The 20,898-nt window shown below is 47.8% G+C and overlaps 1 protein-coding gene across 1 annotated transcript in view; it reads right to left on the minus strand.

Moving 5' to 3' along the window:
* Positions 1-233: 233 nt before the first annotated feature.
* Positions 234-20,898, minus strand: part of LOC147117408 (uncharacterized) — a 29,734-nt gene continuing 9,069 nt past the window's right edge. Inside the window, exons 2-4 of the mRNA XM_085989364.1 lie at positions 9,102-9,141; positions 1,382-1,518; positions 234-252 (exon numbers count right to left, since the gene is read on the minus strand). Coding sequence (XP_085845490.1) covers positions 234-252; positions 1,382-1,518; positions 9,102-9,141 — 196 coding nt within the window. The remainder of the gene's footprint in view (positions 253-1,381; positions 1,519-9,101; positions 9,142-20,898) is intronic.

Raw genomic sequence — 20,898 nt, forward strand, 5'->3', positions numbered from 1 at the left:
AGATGACAGAAGCTAGCTGTCAATGGTGAGAGAGGTAATGAGGTCAGACTGGATTGTTACTGGTGTAAAGACTTGCAGCATGGTGAATCTGTTGTGGAAATGCAGTGAGGGAGAGCTTGTGGCTGAGGGAAGATATCTCTGTAAGATGGGAGCTTTTACTTTACATTTGAAGCTGTCAACTCAATAGCTGATTCAATGGCCATTCATCTATTGCCTCAGCTTGACAGATGTGATCACCAAGCAGCGAGGACCCTGTGGGCAAGTACGTAAAATTAAAAGGTGAGCTCAAATGTATTCTTAATGATCTCTAAACAAGGTCATAATTACCTGAATTGGTTCCCCCACTGCTGCATGTTGGGTCTACTCAGGGCTGACAGACCCGACATCAAGGAAAGGCGCATGGCGGCGGATTCACAGCGGGGTCCCGACCCGCTGGGGGAAAAAAACAATTGCCCACCTGACCAATTGTGCCCGTTAACCACCCCCTCCCTGGAAAATCTTGGCCAGAGAAACTATTTCCGCTGGTGGAGGAATTCAGAACAAGGAAGCATAATTTTAAAATTAGAGCTTGCCAATTTAGGAGTGGAATCAGGAAGCACTTTTTCACAAAAAGAGCAGTGGAAATCTGGAACTGTCTCCATCAAAAAGCTGTGATGCTGTGCCAAATAAAATTTCAAGTCTGAGAACAATAGATTCTTGTTAGTGTAGGGTGTCAAGAAATAAGGATCAAAGGTGAGTAAATGGAGTCAAAGTATGGATCAGCCATGTTCTGATTGAATGGCGGAACAGGTTTGAGGGGCTGAACGGGCTACTCCTGTTTCTAGTTTCTATGTTCTTTCATTGGTGGCGGTGGAACCATGGAATTTATCAACAACAATGTAGCTTATTAACAATTGAGCTAAGACTAATTTCCTGCCTTATCCTGTCTCCATTTTTGAAGAGATGAGTCATATTTGGCACTTCCAGTGCTCTGGCATGATTCCTTTCTGTAGAATTTTGCAAAATTGTAATCAGAGATTTCATTGTTTTTCTCTAGCTTACCTCAGGATTATCAGTTGTAAACCATCATCTCACTGTCATTTGCCTACCTTAAATTTGAATAACTTCTTTAGTACCATCTTTCTTGAATAATAACCTCCACTAAAAGTTCTGCACACCCTTTTGGTAGTTCAACAATCCCAACATTCACCTCCTGTGTGAAAACAAAGGCTAAGTACTTATTAATAATCCTACCATTTCCTCACAGTCTACTACAAACTTATTTCCTACATATCTTTGCACTCTATCTGCTCCCGTGACTACCATTTTACTATCTGTGTAGCTACCTCTGCTTCACCTTCCCCTTTACGTTGCCCCCAGCCCAAAATCTAGTCACACAAACCTTTTGCCTGCTTCCTGTAGCCTTTTGTCATTCTCCTGCTCTGTCTTCTCTGAGCTCATCTCGTCTATGAGACTAACTATTGTTCCAATCATCTTCCTACTCAACTGCTGACTAAGCAACTGCCCGATAGCAAAATACTGCAGATGTTGGAAATCCGAAATAACAACAGAAAATGCTGGAAAAACTCAGCAGGTCAGGCAACATCCGTGGAGAGAAATTTGAGTTGACGTTTCGGATCAAACCCTTCTTCAAAACTGGAAAGAAAAGAAATTAGATCGAAGGCAGAGCTGCGATCGGACAAGAGAAGTGAAAGAAACAAAAGAGCTAGACGAGATGGTAATAGGCTGAGATTAGGTGTAAAGTGTACTGGCAGGGCAAGAGGTAGCTGCCAGGTGTGAGAGAGAAACAAAAGGAAAGGGGGGGGGGAAAGGAGTGGAAAAATTACAAGAAAAAATGTGTAATAGGGGCTGAGGTTATGATCTGAAATTGTTGAACTCGATATTGAGTCCGGAAGACTGCAGAGTGCCTAATCGGAAGATGAGGTGCTGTTCCTCGAGTTTACGTTGAGCTTCTGTGGAACAATACAAGAGGCCAAGGACGGTGAGGTCCGAGTGGGAATGGAGCGGTGAATTAAAATGACAGGCGACCGGAAGCTCGGGGTCACCCTTACGGACTGAATGGAGGTGTTCCGCAAAGCGGTTGCCCAATCTGCGTTTGGTCTCCCCAATGTAGAGGAGACCACATCGTGAGCAGCGAATACAGTATACTAGATTGCGAGAAGTACAAGTAAATCGCTGCTTCACCTGGAAGGGGTGTTTGGGACCCTGGACAGTGGGAAGGGGGGAGGTATAGGGGCAGGTGTTACATCTCCTCCGCTTGCATGGGAAGGTGCCAGGCGAAGGGGAAAGGCTGTTTGGGGTGATAGAGGAGTGGACTAGGGTGTCTCGGAGGGAGCGGTCCCTACGGAATGCTGAAAGGGGAGGGGAGGGGAAGATACGTTTGGTGGTGGGATCACTTTGGAGGTAGCGGAAATGCCGGAGGATGCTCCGTTGAATGTGGAGGCTGGTGGGGTGAAAGGTGAGGACAAGGGGAACCCTATCGTGGTTCCGGGAGGGAGGGGCAGGGGTGAGGACAGAAGTGCGGGAGATGGAACTGACACGGTCGAGGGCAGTGTCAACCACGGTAGAGGGGAATCCTCGGTTGCGGAAAAAGGAAGACATGTCTGAAGCATTGGTGTGGAAGGTGGCATCATCGGAGCAGATATGGCAGAGGCGGAGAAACTGGGAGAATGGAATAGACTCCTTACAGGAAGCGGGGTGGGAGGAAGTGTAGTCCAGGTAGCTGTGGGAGTCAGTGGGCTTGTAGTGAATATTGGTCGATAACCTATCCCCAGAGATGGAGACGGAGAAATCGAGGAAGGGAAGGGAAGAGTCAGAGATGGACCATGTGAAGGTGAGGGAAGGGTGGAAATTGGAGGCAAAGTGAATGAAATTGTCTAGTTCAAGGCGAGAGCAGGAAACAGCACTGATACAGTCATCAATGTATCAGAAAAAGAGGTGAGGGAGGGGACCCGAGTAGGACTGGAACAAAGATTGTTCCACATAGCCCACAAAAAGGCAAGCATAGCTAGGACCCATGCGGGTACCCATGGCAACACCTTTGATTTGGAGGAAATGAGTGGCGTTAAAGGAGAAGTTGTTCAATGTGAGAACAAGTTCAGCCAGGCGGAGGAGGGTGGTGGTGGATGGGGACTGGTCAGGCCTCTGTTCAAGGAAGAAGCGGAGCGCCCTCAGGCCATCCGGGTGGGGGATGGAGGTGTAGAGTGATTGTACGTCCATGGTGAAAAGGAAGCGGTTGGGGCCAGGAAACTGGAAACTGTTAAAGTGGCGGAGGGCGTCCGAAGAGTCGCGGATGTAGGTGGGAAGAGATTGGACAAGGGGAGAAAAGATAGAGTCAAGATAGGAAGAGTTAAGTTCCGTGGGGCAAGAACAGGCTGAAACAATGGGTCTACCAGGGCAGTCCTGTTTGTGGATCTTGGGAAGGAGGTAGAAGTGGGCTGTGTGGGGTTGGAGAACTATGAGGTGGGTGGCAGCGGGGGGAAGATCTCCAGAGGAGATGAGGTCAGTGACCGTCTTGGAAACGGTGGTTTGATGTTCGGTAGTGGGGTCATGGTCCAGGTGGAGGTAGGAGTAGGTGTCGGAGAGTTGGCGTTCAGCAACTGCCCGTCCTGGCACTTTTGTTACCTAACATTGTCCATAATTCTCTCTCCTCAGGCACTATCTCTCTTTGCTTCAAAACCATTGTTAGACCCTCTTTCTCAAAAAACGAAACCTTGACCCTACTGTCCTCATCAATTACCACCTCAACTCCAATGTTCCATTCTGCTCGAAGGTCCTTGAACAGTTATTGCTTCACAGTTCTGTGCCCATCTCTCCCATAATTTGATGTTTAAATCCCTAATTAAAGGCATGCGTGACATCCTCTTTGGCTGTGACTTTGATGCCTTATTCCTCCTCATCTTTCTTGATCTGTCCACAGCATTCAACACAGTTGACAATGCCATCCTCCTCCAATGCCTTTATGCCATCACCCAGCTTCATGAGATTGCCTTTGCACCTCCAGGGTTCCCCAATGATCTAACCTTGGCCCCTTTCTCTTCCTCATTTACATGGGGACATTATCCACAGGCTCCTTCCTCATATTTGCCAATGACATACAGTTCCATCTCTCCACCACATCCCTTGATCCCTCGACTGCCTCTGTCCGCCAGACAGTTTGTCTTCTTTTCAGTACAACATAAGCAACTCCATTGGCTGTTTCACAGTGTATCTCATCAGTGGCCTATGGAGTGGGTGCCATTGAAACAAACAGTGGAAATTCCTTAGGCCCGTTTTCAGGCCTGAAAAGGGCACCGCACACAGAACGGTCCAGGGTTGGCCCACAATTGGTCTTCAGGCCCCATTAACATTATCTGGCCGAGCTACCAGTGCCTGTCGTGCCTCCACAAGCAGCATTTTATAAAGATGAATGTTGGGCCGTTTTCCTCACTGGCGACAGTGCCAAACATGGGCCGGCAGTGGCCCTTGGGAGTACTGTGGAGCTGGGGGGTACACTCCTGCTTCTCCTGGCTTCACATTAAACTTAAAAAAAAATCTTTCCATTTTGGTGGTGGCTGAAAATGCACCTAGAAAACCTGAGCAGAGCAGGCCTCAAAACCTTAGGGCAGCCCAAATTCCCTGAGGGGTCCTAAACTAAATATTGGGTCAGACGTCTTTCAGGCCTCCTCTGGGTGCAGAACGTTGACCTCCAAAATTAGCTTTCATTGCATCCGTTTTACACCTGTAAATCAAGCACAAGGCCCAATTTCTACACCAAATTGTCCTGTCATTAGTGCCCAAAAGGTTAAAAAAGTGCATTTAGCTCTACTGCCTTGTGTCTTCTAAACCATGGAAATGTCTGGATAGAGATCAATTTTAAAATTAATGGCCCGGAATTTGCGGTCAGTGGCGAAGCAAAGGCGTTCATCGCTGGCCCCAAAGTAAGCTTCCCACAAAGATCTTGCGATCTCTGTTGCAAAAAGTTTGACTTTTCTGATGTGCAGTTAAATCAACGTAGTTTAATGGGAATCCCATAGCATGAGTTGCTGTGATGTCAACAAGCTGTCTAAGCAGCCAATCAAAATACAGAATTCTCACAGACAGCGAACCAGTAAGTGGGTAAGCTTCTTTGATTCTAACTTTTTAAAAATATTAGAGAGAGCAAACCAAAGATTGGGGCTTTCACATGGTGAAAAGGCAAACCTGAAACAAAGATGAAAAAACTTTTTTAAAAATTACATTTTTTTTAAGTTTCTTTAAAAAATTTATTTTTATTAAAATGGATAAATTTGACACTCCAGAAAATTAAAATTCATTTTCCAGGGCCATAATCTATGTTTATCAGTCAATACACTGTTAAAACCCCAGTTACACCTAATCCAAAAGGGTCTAACTTTTAATGGGGTATTTAACAGCGATATTATCGCAGAAGAGCTAAAGATTTCGTCAGTTTCCCTCATTTCACTGATTTTCCTGATTGCCCTGATTTTCCTGATTACCAGCTATAGGGTGGGGGGGGGGGTTGTGGGAGGGGGGAGGTGAGTTGGGGGGCCACAGTGCAGCCAGTGTCGGAGCAGTGAATAACTGACCGCAACTTCAGGATTTTGAAGTTAGGATGAGGATGCACTACATCCTGAAGAGCCATACTGTTGAAGTGGTAATACTATGGTAACATCGCAACAAACAAGGTTCTCTGTGTATGTAAATTCTGGACTCACAATGACTGATTTAGTAATTCCTTCTGAAATACTTCCTCCTTTAACATTCACTGTTTGAATGAAATATTGAACAACAAAAATCAATAGATTAAAAAAATGGATATTAAACATTAATCATAATTCTTTGTATCTGTTTGGTTTGTAAAGGAAGTACCAATGCTCAATCTCTCCTTTTTTACAGAGGCATTGGGATAGATCTTGACTTTGTGTGATAATGGAAATAAATATCAGGCTGTCGATTCACTATGACCCGTTTTACATTATCACACAAAGTCAACAACAACAATAACTTGTATTTATATAGCGCCTTTAACATAGTAAAACGTCCCAAGGTGCTTCACAGGAGCGTTATAAAATAAAATTTTACACAGAGCCACATAAGGAGATATTAGGTCAAAAGAGGTAGGTTTTAAGGAGCACCTTAAAGGAGGAAAGAGAGGTAGAGAGGCAGAGAGGTTTAGGAAGGGAATTCCAGAGCTTAGAGCCTTGGTAGCAGAAGGAATGGCCACCAATTGTGCAGCAATTATAATCAGGGATGCTCAAGAGGCCAGAATTAGAGGAGCGCAGACATCTCAGAGGGTTGTGGCACTGTGGCGAGGCCATGGAGGGATTTGAAAACAAAGATGAGAATTTAAAATTCGAGGCGTTGCTTAACCGGGAGCCAATGTAGGTCAGCAAGTATGGGGTGATGGGTGAACAATACTTGTCTTTATGCAAATATGTTTCACCAATCTTGTTTAGTTTAGATATGTAGACAAACCGGATTGACTGCACACTATTTGTATCATGTCAACATCACACTTATGTGAAGGAACAATGCATTTTGGCATATTTAGTCATCATTTCACGTGTTTGTCGACAAACTAATAAAGGTTTGCTAAATATTTTATGTCATGGAGGCCGATAAGGGAAAACTGACAGCCAACCAGTACCACAAATGAAATCACAAGATTACAAGATAATTACAGATAAGGAAGACCATTCAGCCCATCTTAATTCATCCATCCAGTGAGATCATTACATCCCCCATTGTAGCAGCCAATTGTTTCTGAAATGATTCGGGAATTTCTACCTTCACTACTCTGTCTTGAAGTTTTTTCACATATTGATCACTCATTGTGAAGGAGAATTTCCTGATATCAGATCTAAAATTACCTTTTACTAGTGTGAATCCTTGTTCTACTCCAGTCATTTAATGTAAAGTAAAATTCCAGGTTAACTTTATCTATTCCCTTAACTTATAACTAATCTTATATACCTCTATAGGATCACCTCTCCGACGCCTCCTTTCTAGGCTGAAAAGACCATGGGCTGGATTTTCATTCAGGAGTCAGGTAGGAGGCGGGACTACAACTTTCGGGGTTGTAGACCCACCTCCATCGAGATGTGGCCGATCCACGCAATTTTAACTTGATTGACCTTGTTGAGCCCGCTGGGCCAATTAAGGGCCACCCGGCAACAGGTGATGTCACAGACTGAAATTTCATCTGTCAAGAGGTTTTGACATATGAAATATCAGTGTTTCACGGCTGTTTGAAGCTGTCAAACACTGACAGTCTTACTTCTAACCTGAGTCCTTCTCCACAGACTCAGTTAGAAATCTCTCCTGCACACTTTTGACAGTTTGCAGCCATTCTGCTTTCTATGCCGACGAGATGAGGGACTCCCGAGACCTAAAGGAAGGAAGGCTGAAAAGGTAAGAAAAGGCAATTTAAAATTCTTTAATCACTTTAGACACACCAACCACACTTACCTTTGCACTCATGCACACATCATTCACCTGAACACTGACATCTCGACCCTTCCAAGTCCTTCAACCCGACGGCCCGCCTCCTCTAACTTGGCGTGGTTTGGAGCCATCGGGAATCCCGCACTTAAACATCAAAAATAGGGATTAGGCTAAAAACTGCCTGTTAACTACCTGTTAACAGGCAGATAATTGGCACTAATCCCCTTCCTGACTCGGGTAGGCGGGACCCAGTGCAGGGCGGGTACCCGCCTCCATTGAAACTGGCATGGAGGCGGGTTTGGGTGCGGGATGGGGTCGGGACCCATGAGTTCGTGATTTTAACCCCACCCCCTCCCCCCCCACGCCTCCAATCCCGACTCCACGGCCCAATGAAAATCCTGCCCCAAGTCTCACCTGTCGATGCTCGCAACTCAGACCCCTGCACAGAAGATCAGCAGCTTGGCTCTTCTCTGCACTGTCTCCAGCACATGAATGTCTCCCTTCTTTCCTGGTGGCCAGAACTAAGCACAATATTCAAGGTGCAGTTGGATCTGGGGCTGGATGCTGGGCTGCTTTGTCAATTGCCCATGCTTTTCTGATATGTACTGATGGCAGGTGAGATTCCTCACCACAGATGTGTTTTCAGAAAATTTCAGGCAGTGAACCTAAGATAGAAAGAGTAGCATTCCCCAGAAATAATATCCTTTGTGGCGATGAGCACAAGTTCACACAAACAAACATTAAGTTAGCTTTTATTTCTATGTTTATTCAAGTATATTGCTAGTTGCTATGAGATCCTGTTGCATACCACAGATCAGGATAGACAGACAATTCTTAGTACTGGATTTGAATAGAATAAAATAGAATAGAATAGGATTAGTAAAGCCAGTTCTAAGCTTGTAAGTTGTTAAATAGGTAACTACAAAAGAGTTGCGTTGCTGTTTCCAGCTCAGGAAGGCCTTGTGCTTCCGGCTTATTAGCTCCTGGATCTCCTGGTCGTTCTCGTCGAACCACTTTTGGTGTTTCCTGGGCAAGCGACCGAGCGTCTCTTCACAGGCACTGATTATGGAGGCCTTGAGTGCAGACCAGACGCTGTGGACACTCTGGCGGCAATTTTGCCAGCCCTGGGGATGCAGGTTTGGAGGTGGGACTGCCGGGAAAATGGCAGAATCTGGGGGTTGGTAGCCATCTCGCCCCCAATCCATCTCCGTGCCATCTTCCCAGGAGGCGGGTACCCGACCCACACCGAGTCCCGTCTCCTGGAGACGGGAATGGGATTACAGCCACTTAACTGCCTTTTAACAGGTAGGTAACAGGCAGTTAAGAGGATTATCCCCATTTTTCCATCAGAGGTGTGGGCTTCCCGATGTCGGGAAACCCCACCAAGTTCAGCGAGGTGAGCAGTGTGTCTGTGGGGGTGAGCGGGGTCCAAAAGTGCACTGTGGAGGTGAGTGATGGGTGCAAGTGTGGAGAGGTAAGTATGTGAGGTGAGTGAAAAGTGTTTGAAAAGTTTACTTACCTTTGTTTCTTCCTGCAGGCTTCAATCGTTAGGGATCCGGAGGCTCCGGCATCTCCACGGCAGAGATGACAGAATGGCTGCTGCATTCTCTGATGTAACAGCCATCTGCTTTCTGCTCAGGAAATAGGTTTGATGATCCTTGAGTACAAGACCTCACCAAACAACAGATAATGTCGCTGTTTGACAGATTCTCAAAGCTGTCAAACAATGACAATTCATTTGTCAAAAAATTTGGACAGATGAAACTTCATACGTTGACATTCTCTGTCACCGGCTTTCCCTTAATTGGCCTGCTAGCAAGGTCAATCAATGGAAAATAGCATGGATTGGCCACAAGCCGATGGAGGCAGAATTAAAACATGACAAGCAGCAGTCCCGCCTCCAACGCACCCACATTGGCAAAATCATCCTCTCTGTGTCTCTGAATCACTGGGCGTCACCAGGTTGGTTGTGAGGCGAAGGCTGAATGGGGCTTTCTTAGCAGGGTCTTTGGGTGCTCCAGCGTTGATTTTCCTGCGGCATTACTTCTGTTGCTGTCGCTGTTTTGGGGCTAAGTTGATAGAGATGACAGAACGGATTAGGCGGTGGTCTGTCCAGCAGTCGTCAGCTCCTGTCATGGCACGGGTGATGCGGACATCCTTGTGGTCCCTCGCTTGGACGACGACGTAGTCCAGATGTCAGTGCTTGTAGCGAGGGTGTTGCCATAAAGCCTTGTACTTGTCTCTCTGATGGAACAAGGTGTTGGTTATGACAAGGCCATGTTCAAGGCCATGATCCTGCAAATCCATTGGCAGGATAGGCGCACCAACGTCAGTGTTCTCGCTCAGGCCAACAACCCCAGCATCAAATCTTTGACCACACTCGATCAGCTCCGATGGAAGGGCCAAATCATCCGCATACCCGATATGAGACTCCCAAAGCAAGTGCTCTACTCAGAGTTCCGACACGGCAAGAGAGCCCCAGGTGGGCAGAGGAAATGCTTCACGGACACCCTCAAAGCCTCATTGAAAAAGTGCAACATCCCCACCGACACCTCGGCATCCCTGGACCAAGACTGCACAAAGTGGAGGAGAAGCATCTGGGAAGGTGCCTAACACCTTGAGTTTCTTCGCCGGGAGCAAGCAGAAGTCAAGCGCAAGCAGCGCAAGGAGCGCACATCAACCCAAGCACCCCACCCACCTGCCCCTTCAACCACCGTCTGCCCACCTGTGATAGAGACTGTAGGTCCCACATTGGACTCATCAGCCACCTGAGAACTCAAGGCACATGGGATTGGGGGCAAGGTGTTGACTTGGATAGAAAACTGGTTGGCAGACAGAAAGCAAAGATTTGGAATAAACGGGTCTTTTTCCGAGTGGCAGGCAGTGACAAGTGGAGTACCGCAGGGATCAGTCCTTGGACCCCAGCTATTCACAATATATATTAACTAGCTGGGGAGCCCCGCGTTGCGAGGGCAATTTTGGGGCGCAAGGGCAATTTTGGGGCTTTTGGTCTCCCTGCCCCTGTGTGTCCCCCCTCTCCCTGTCATGTCCTCTCCCTGTCCGATCCCTCCCTCCCCTCTCTCCCTCCCCTCCCCTCTCTCCCTCCCTCCCCTCCCCTCTCTCCCTCCCTCCCCTCTCTCCCTCCCATCCCCTCCCCTCCCCTGTCTCCCTCTCCCCCCCCACCCCTCTGTCCCTCTCTCCGGCCCCTCCCCCTGCCTAGCGCCTGAGGTTCGGTGCCGTTGCTGAGGTCCCCCGCGTATCGCGCGGCTGATGGACGGCCGCTGCGGGCGGGCGGGCGGCGCATGCGCGGTGAGTGTGGGCGGCGCATGCGCGGTGAGTGCGGGCGGCGCATGCGCGGTGATTGCGGCCGGCGCATGCGCGGTGAGTGCGAGCGGCGCATGCGCGGTCAGTGCGAGCGGCCCGCGGGAGCCGGCAAGGCCGTTAGCGAGCGGGAAACTTCGGGCGGCGCGCCCGCGCTCCGTCCGCGACACCTGAGAGGGGGAAGTAGAGAGAGACAGAGAGGGAAGAGGAGAAGGAGAGAGAGGGAAGAGGAGAGAGGGAAGAGGAGAAGGAGAGAGAAGGAAGAGGAGAAGGAGAGAGAGAGAGGGAAGAAAGAGAGAGAGAGAGAGAAATTTTTTCAGCTTCAGGCCCCGAGTCCCCCCTGCGCGAGGGTGAGGAGGAAGGGGGGGGGTTGCTAAACACAATATAAAACTCAAATAAATTGTTAATTAATTGCCTAACACATAATTGAAATATTTACCTTAGTTCCCTAACACACAGAAAGTGTGGGGGAAAAAATCGTGGAAAATCAAGATGGCGGCCACTCACCTCGGTTCAGAAGGATAATGCCCGCCCACACACGCACCGATTGGTCGACCGGTCAGGTCACCGAAGCGTAGGATTGGTCAATCGTCGAGTCACTCGACACTCAACTGTAGGAAGACCTCGACGTCACACGGTCGCTAATGAGATGCTAATGAGCGGAACGCTGAACGTTTTTGGGATACCGCGGGCGGGATTTTTGTCCGGCCGAAACGTAAATACGCCTATGACCGGTCCGGAATCGCAAGCTTTCTTTTGAGGTGACACGCGCGTCGGTACGCTCTGTAACTTCCAAACGTATAGAGACCAGGCGGACAGACAGACAGACAGACATCGGGACAGACAGAAGAGCCGCTTTATATATATAGATGATCTAGACAAGGGAACTAGATGTAATATCTCCAAATTTGCAGATGACATAAAGCTGGGTGGGCGCGTGTGCTGTGAGGAGGATGCCGAGAAACTCCAGGATGATTTGGACAGGTTGGATGATTGGGCAGAAGCATGGCAGATGCAATATAATGTGGATAAATGTGAGGTTATCCACTTTGGTGGCAAAAACAGGAAGGCAGATTATTATCTGAATGGCAATAGATTGGGAGAAGGGGAAGTGCAACGAGACCTGGGTGTCCTTGTGCACCAGTCGCTGAAGGTAAGCATGCAGGTGCAGCAGGCGGTTAAGAAGGCCAATGATATGTTGGCCTTCGTAGCGAGAGGGTTTGAGTACAGGAACAAAGATGTCTTGCTGCAGTTGTACAAGGCCTTGGTGAGACCACATCTTGAGTATTGTGTGCAGTTTTGGTCGCCTTATCTGAGGAAGGATGTTCTTGCCATGGAAGGAGTTCAGCGAAGATTCACCAGGCTGATACCTGGGATGGCAGGAATGACATATGAGGAGAGAATGGGTCGATTGGGCTTGTACTTGCTGGAGTTTAGAAGAATGAGAGGGGATCTCATTGAAACTTATAAAATTCTGGCAGGACTGGACAGACTAGATGCAGGGAGGATGTTCCCGGTGGTCGGGGAGTCCAGAACCAGGGGTCACAGTCTAAGGATAAGGGGTATGCCATTTAGGACAGAAATGAGGAAGATTTTCTTCACCCAGAGCGTGGTGAACCTGTGGAATTCTCTACCACAGAAGGCAGTAGAGGCCAATTCATTAAATATATTCAAGAAGGAGTTGGATATATTTCTTAAGGCTAAAGGGATCAAGGGGTATGGGGAGAAAGTGGGGACAGGGTACTGAATTTGGATGATCAGCCATGATCGCATTGAATGGCGGAGCAGGCTCGAGGGGCCGAATGGCCTACTCCTGCTCCTATCTTCTATGTTTCTATGTTTATGTTTCATTTTTAGTGTGGAAACAAGTCAGCCTCGGTTCTGAGGGCCTGCCTAAGAGAACTACAAAAGATATCAAAATACATATGCTGGAAATTTCCTCGAAGCTTCTCCCGCTCTGCCACCATAAGTTTGCCAGAAGTGCTGTAAGGGGTTTAAGATCGCAGAGGTTTCTCTCTCTAGAGGCCTCTCTCTCTTGCACAGTAAAACCATGAGTGGTTCGACCCACTCGCCCCTTAGATTCTGTACTCTGGACTTTGGGGCAGGAACTACAATGTAGAGAAAACTCTTATAGACCAAGTTTGATGAAACGAAATGGAATTTTATTGCATAATGTAAGACAAATCAAATGCAAGCAAATAAGAGGGTACATGGGAGGGAAAAACACAAACAAATCATGACGACACAATACTAACTAAGGCAAATACAGGCATATTATACTTTACACAGATCATCATGAAATGGGGAAACACACGGAACATCGAGGGACAACAACTCATGTTAATTATACCCTTAAATGTCCACCCCCTTAAACCTATCTAGATCTGATTATGAAGGGCCAGAAACATGCTCACCAATCCAACTAGGAAGTGTAAGGTTTTGAGACAGGTCTGCGTTTGATCCTTTCAGGCGTCCTGTCTCCACGTGGTTGGTGGAGCCCCAGTGAGCTACGCCACACCTCTCTCCTGAGGTGGGGGTCGGGGACGGCTGGACACCGGCTGGTCTGGATGTCGACGGGGTCGGGGATCATCTGCTCAAGCCCGGCCAGAGAAGCCTTGGGCTGGCCCCCATCATTTCTTCAGTTTCTTATTGTCTCTTCTCCCGAGCCGGAGTGGGTCGATGGCCTCCCGTTTTGTCAACAGCCCGGGGTTGGTCGATGATCTCCCGATGTTTTACCCCGGGGCGGGACGCCGGCTCGAACCGTCTTCTTCTCCTTCTTCCAGTGATGATGCCACCGATACGATGGTAGCACCACGATGACCGTCTTTCTTTCTAACCCTGGGTTCCCAGATATACTTCTCATCAGAAGCCATTATCTCGCGCCAAATCAGGTTAGTCTTTTGTTTTAATTTTGGCGGGCTGGGAGCACAACGGGGTAGTTATTATATTTTAAACTGTTCTTGGATGGCCGGTAACGGGCCATCTCTGGTCTGGAATGACCTTCATTGTTTTTAATGGCCTGGTGATGTCCTTCACGGGTCCTTGATGCTCTTCTCATGAATATGAAACTATTCCCTTTTGTCTGGGTAAACATTTAGATGGCCTTTATCTACAGGCCGATCTTGACTGGATCTGCCTCCAATCTATATGTATATGTGGGTGTCTGGTTTCGTTCTCTCAGAAACGGCTTCCAGAACTTACTGTGGGTTGAATCCACAAAGCTGTCTGAGGACTGCAGGAACCATTTTAAACGTGTCCCAATAAGTTGGTCACGGGGTCTGGTGGCCATTTTGAATGCCCCCTTTTCCTAGGCTACTTTTAAAACAGTCTTTAAAATCATGGCCTCTTCTGTCATTCGACCCTTTATAATATAAAGTTCAATTTTGCGAATCCTACAGTGCGGCCGGAACCTGGTTTGCCCCATTCGGTGAATTTACGGCAGTAGAGTGGGAGCAGCTCCTGCACGGCTTATCAATTTTGTGCTATTGTGATAATGGATACAACTCACATAAGGATAAAAGAGAGAGAAAAATTCTCTGCTAGTTCCCTTCTGTCCCTGTGAATCACATACATTAAAAGAATACATTACAATCCATAAATCCTTAATGAAATTGTGTGTGTTGGCAATGCTAAAAATTGAGTCAGGCTGAACAGTTCCAATCAGGTGTTGAAAGCCCTGTGAAAGTGTGTTCAGGCTGACCCCCAAAGCATCTATTACAGCAGTGCTGCCTGCCACTCCAGAGATTACCACTGTTCCTAGAAGACCTTCTTTGATAACTCAATTGTGCAGACATATCCTGAGTCATCATTATTTACAGGGTGTCCTGCAGCTCTTGAGAATTCTTGCAATCTGTTGCAGATGAGAGGGTAGTAGTCTTCTCTCAGTCATCCATCATCTCACCCGTATGTGTGGAAACCATCTCCAATGCCTGCAGTCAAGATCAATGCTCCCTAATTTCAAAATTTGCAAATGACACAAAACTTGGAACTATAGCACAGTGAGGAGGATAGTAATAGACTTCATGAAGACATAGACATGCTGGTGAAATGGGTGGACACGTGGCAGATGAAATTTAATGCATAAAAGTGCAAAGTGATACATTTTGGTAGGACGAGCAAGGAGAGGCAATATAAACTAAAGGGTACAAACCTAAAGGGGTGCATGAAGAGAGAGACCTGGGGGTATATGTGCACAAATTGTTGAAGGTGGCAGGGCAGGTTGAGAAAGCGGTTAAAAAAGCATACGGGATCCTAGGCTTCATAAGTAGAGGCATGGAGTACAAAAGCATGGAAGTTATGATGAACCTTTATAAAACACTGGTTCGGCCTCAACTGGAGTATTCTTTCCAATTTTGGGCACCGCACTTTAGGAAGGATGTGAAGGCCTTAGAGAGGGTGCAGAAAAGATTTACAAGAATGATTCCAGGGATGAGGGACTTCAGTTACATGGATAGACTGGAGAAGCTGGGGTTGATCTCCTTAGAGCAGCGAAGGTTGAGATTTGATAGAGGTGTTCAAAATCATGAGGGGTCTAGACAGAGTAGAAAGAGAGAAACCGTTCCCATTGGTGGAAGGGTCGAAAACTAGAGGACACAGATTTAAAGTGACTGGCAAAAGAACCAAAGGTGACATGAGGAAACATTTTTTACACAGCAAGTGGTTAGGATCTGGAATGTATTGCCTAAAAGGGTGGTGGAGGCAGACTCAATCATGGCTTTCCAAAGGGAATTGGACAAGTACCTGAAGGAAAAAATTTTGCAGGGCTATGGGGAAAGGGCGGGGAAGTGGGACTAGCTGAAGTGCTTTTGCAGAGAGGCTCGAGGGGCCGAATGGCCTCCTTCTGTGCTTTAACTATTCGAAAAATTATAATTATTGCTCTTTTGAAGACTGGACGTAGAATTCTGGCTCCCGAGGCTCCTCAGCCAAAAGCAATCATTTCTTCCCTCTCCATGGTGAATGGCCATCTCCCCCTGTTGTGATACCAGCTTCTTAAGCACGCTCATTCTCATTGACTAATCCGTCTGACTCACAACTTTTTTCTCTAGTAGGTGTGTCTGTGTTGGTGCTGGACAGATGTGATGACAGAGTTGGTGAGGGAGTGGCAACAGTTGAGACATTGGTTTTCCCAGTGGATGTGCATGGGCGATCATCGGAGTGGCTGGCCTCCTCCTGCAAGGTGCACCCACTAATGAGAAACACACAGGCCGGAATTTTCACATTGCCATGCATTCAGGTTTGAAGGTGGGTCGGCTGTAAAAATTGCGGAAATAGGCAGCGCGTTGGGAACCCACCATCATCCTGCCTCCTCGTGCCTTTAACCTGGGCGTGTTTCCCAGCGCGCCACGGGCCTGATCGGCAGAGGCGGGTGACTTAATTCAACTCATTAACTGCTTGTTATCAGACCCTTAAGAAGGTTTTTAACTGCAGCTTCTGAATTGAACGACATGAACACGGGAAGCACGCAGCTCGGGAACCTCGCCTGTGAAGGGGAGGCAGAAGCTCAGGGGCCATTGTGTGAGGGCAATAATTGACAGCTGGAAATACCACATAAATACACACGCCCTACACCCCATTAGTTGCCTAAGGGAAAGGCTCTTGCTGACTTCATTTAGGTTTCAGGAGTTTGCAGGTCATTTCTGCAACCTCGGAAGTCACTCTCAGCACATTGCTGCTCAGTATTAGAACATTGAGGGATTGGCCCTCTGATCACTGCTTGACCTGCCATCTATGACATCAGCATGGGTGCCGCTTATACTGTCTCACATTGGACCTCAGAATCAGACCAAGATGAACCCCAGTACCAATAACACCAGCCACACCAGTGGCAACAGCAGCAACCACAACAGCAGCCTTCTCCTCAATGACCTGATGCTCCACAGGAGAGAGGGGGGCACCACAGGGCTGCACCGGGCCGGAGGTGATACCCCCAATACAGGGTATACAGGCAGAGGATGAGCTTTGTGAGGGTAACCGGGAGAGCTTCTTCTCCCCGAGACGAACCCTCTGATATAAAGGGTCGACGTCCGCCTTATTCCCAATCAATCACTCAGAGTCCGGAGGTTCATTCAGTAAAGCAACTTTATTTTACAAGTCGACAGGGGAGTCATCCATCCTGGGATGAATGCTCTCCGATCGCTAAGATCCCCTGCCTTATATACAGTTTTTTTGTTCTAAGTCATGGCTTACATCATAGATTTGATTTCGGGTGCAAATTCTTGCGACCCGTGTGCATATTTTGACTGTTTACATAGCCCTATGATCCCATACATTATCTTTACCACATTCCACAATTAGTAACTAACGGTTTGTACACTTTATTCAATTAGCAACTGACGGTTTGAACATTTGACCACATTACACCATACTTCTCTCTGGGACATGTACAAAACAACTCCTTATGTGGTTGGATATATGCTTGGTTCCTCAATTCCCTTCTTTTTAGCTAAAAAGCCCCTCTCTCCCTTTTAACCCTTTCAGTCCCCCCTTTTGGTCCTGATTAATCCCTTTTAATCATTGACCAACACGATTATTTCTCCTATTATGGTGTCCTGCCGGGGTGGTGATCAAATCCAAACAATTGGATCACCTTGTTTATATAAAGTATCATCCTGATTTCTATGCCCCCTACATCCTTTCCATCAACATATTATCCATCCAATTACATAGGTTAAAAGCATTAAAGTTATTAGTACTATACATCCATTAAGCAGGTCTTTCTCCCAAGCCTTTGCTCATTCGTAGTAATATTCCGTCTGTTTGACGGGAATCTGCCTGGGAGATATCTGCAACAATTACCATCGAACATCTTGCACTACTACTTTATCAATGTCACTAGCTGGAGTGCCCGGCGGTGCCGAGGGTTTTTTGAGGGCATATAAATGGGTTTGTCTGTCTGTCTGTCTGTGTGGGAAGGAGAGAGAGAGAGGGAAAGAGAGAGAGAGAGAGGGAAGGAGAGAGAGAGAGAGGGAAGGAGAGAGAGAGAGGGAAGGAGAGAGAGAGAGGGAAGGAGAGAGAGAGAGAGAGGGAAAGAGAGAGAGAGAGAGAGGGAAGGAGGGAGAGAGAGAGTGAAGGAGGGAGAGAGAGAGAGAAGGAGAGAGAGAGAGGGAAGGAGAGAGAAAGAGGGAAGGAGAGAGAGAGAGAGAGGGAAGGAGAGAGAGAGCGAGAGGGGGAAGGAGAGAGAGAGAGAGAGGGAGGGAAGGAGAGAGAGAGGGAAGGAGAGAGAGAGAGCCCAGATGTCAGGAAAACAAATACCAGTTTACCCTCAGTGATACCGCTATAGGACACACTATGAGCTACACCTACCTTGGTCTAACTATTACAGCATCAGGGAGCTTCAGCATAGCAGTGAATGCACTAAAAGAAAAAGCCCGAAGAGCCCTATATGCAATAAAAAGAAAATTCTACAACATCCAAATCCCAATCAAAATCTGGCTCAAAATATTTGACAGCATAATCCTGCCCATTGCACTGTACGGTAGTGAAGTATGGGGCCCGCTAAATCACCAAAGCTACACTAAATGGGAAAAACACACAATAGAAGCCCTACATGCAGAATTCTGCCGAAGCATCCTTCGCACCCAAAGAAAAACGCCAACAAATGCATGCAGAGCCGAACTAGGCAGATACCCACTGATAATAAACATCCAAAAAGGAGCACTAAACTTCCTAAATCACCTCAAATCTAGCTCCCCAGACACCCTTCATTTCAAAGCCTTTCAGACCCAAGAGCTAAACCCAGAAAAGAGTCCCCTGAGTCAGCTGCTACTGAAACTAAGTACTCAGCCGGACCCTGACCAGCCCAGACCAACACAGCCGTCCAAACACCAATCCGAGTGAACCAAATCATTAAACAATGCAAAGAAACCTACCTGGAACATTGGAACAAAATAACCGAAAGCCAAAGCAGATTAGAATGTTACCGGGCCCTAAAAAGAGATTATAAACTGGCAGACTACCTCACGACCATCAGAGACACAAAACAGAGACAGACCCTCACTAGGTACAGACTAAGCGACCACCAACTGGAAATTGAAAAAGGCAGATACAAGAAATCCTGGCAGCCTAGAGAGAATAGAATATGCGATCAATGTCTGGCCGGCGAGGTTGAAACAGAAATGCATTTCCTCCTAAAATGCGAAAAATTCAACACATCAAGAAACATATTATTCAACAAGCTAAGCCAAACAACCCCAGATTTCAAGGAATTGGATGACCTGTCAAAATTGAGATTAGTCCTGGGAGAAGGAGACAGACCATACCTTGGGGCCAAATATGTAACAACATGTCACAACCTGAGGACTGTTTAAAAGTAAGACTGTTTAAAATTAATATTGAACGTACCAAATGAAGTAGAAAGACTGTTTAAAATTAATATTGTTTAAAAGTAATATTGTATGTACCCAACAAATGTCAAATCGATTGACACCTACAGAATGTTGGAAAACTGTACCTTTTTGCTATGTAAGCTTTGGCAATATGGTTCTCTGTAAACTTTCATGCCAATAAAGCATTTGAATTGGAAATTGGAATTGGAATTGGAGAGAGGGAATTAGAGAGAGAGGGAAGGAGAGAGAGAGAGAGAGGGAAGGAGGGAGAGAGAGAGGGAAGGAGAGAGAGAGAGAGAGGGAAGGAGGGAGAGAGAGAGGGAAGGAGAGAGAGAGGGAAGGAGAGAGAGAGAGAGGGAAGGAGAGAGAGAGAGAGTGGGAAGGAGGGAGAGAGAGAGGAAGGAGAGAGAGAGAGGGAAGGAGAGAGAGCGAGAGAGGGAAGGAGCGAGAGAGGGAAGGAGAGAGAGAGGGAAGGAGAGAGAGAGACAGAGAGAGAGAGGGAAGGAGACAGAGAGAGAGAGGGAAGGAGAGAGAGACAGAGAGGGAAGGAGAGAGGCAGAGAGGGAAGGAGAGAGAGAGGGAAGGAGAGAGAGAGAGAGAGAGAGGGAAGGAGAGAGAGAGACAGAGAGAGAGAGGGAAGGAGATAGAGAAGAGAGGAGGACACCCCGGGGAAGGGGCTGGACTCAGAGCCCGGCGGGTGAAGAAGGGCAGCCGCCATTTTGTGAGGTCGATGGGAAGTTTGAATTGTGGCAGCCGAAGGAAGGAAGAAGGTAAGCTCTCCCTCCCTCTCCCACCCCTTCACACTTTCCCTCCCTCACCCTGTCTCTCTCCCTCCCCCTCTCTCTCCCTGCTGCTCTCTCTCTCCCCCTCTTGCTCCATGCCCCTCTCTCTCTCCCTGCCCCTTCTCTCTCTCCCTGCCCCTCTCTCTCTCCCTCCCTCACCCTCTCTCTCTCCCTCCCCCTCTCTCTCCCTGCCGCTCTCTCTCTCCCCTCTCTCTCTCCCCCCTCTCTCTCCCTGCCCCTCTCTCTCTCCCTCCCTCCCCGCTCTCTCTCTCTCTTCCTCCCTCTCTCTCCCTCTCCCTCTGACTCACCTTGGTACCAGAACGGAGTCAGTCTGACACCAGGAGGCCGGGTGCCGATCGCTCAGAAGCGAGCCCGGGGTTCCTCATGTTTAACCAGGCGGGCCTTTGGACTCGGTTGGCCGGGCGGCAGTCAAAGGCCTTTCGCTCCGGGCTCCCGTGTCCGAGAGCCCGGCGGGTGAAGAAGGGCGGCCGCCATTTTGTGAGGTCGGCGGGAGAGAGAGAGAGAGAGGGGGGAAGGAGAGAGAGAGCCGCCACTCCTCCGGTCGATGTGTTGCGGGCCGACCCCTGATGAGCACCCGATCCGCTGAGCCGGAACCCTCATCACTGCTCCCCTGCTTGCTGTCTCTTGGGCCGCGTGGTTCTCTGTTTTCCCGCGCAGCCGGCCAGAGAGAAGAAAAACAAAAGCGATGAAGAGAGACGCGACTGAGTGAATGATCTAATTTAAAGCAGCCTCTCCCCTGCTGAAAGGTGAGAGCCGGAGGGAGATTTTGCAGGTGAAGAAGGGCGGCCGCCAGCATTTCAGGCCTGGCTGGTCTTTAATGGCCGCCACTCACCTCAGCTCAGCTCCCGCTCGGCAGTTTCAAGGATTAGGCCCCACCCACAAACACCATGAAACACCCCCCAATTGGTCAACCATCACGTCACTCAACGCTAATGAGTGGTAAGATTGGTCAACCGCTAATGAGCAGATATTTGAAAGTTTTTTGTATACTGTCTGAACAATTTTTGTCTGACCAAAAAGTAACT

Source organism: Somniosus microcephalus, chromosome 5, assembly GCF_052327205.1.
Source record: "Somniosus microcephalus isolate GS21.2 chromosome 5, FLI_Smic_1.0, whole genome shotgun sequence".
NCBI classification, from domain to species: Eukaryota; Metazoa; Chordata; class Chondrichthyes; order Squaliformes; family Somniosidae; genus Somniosus; species Somniosus microcephalus.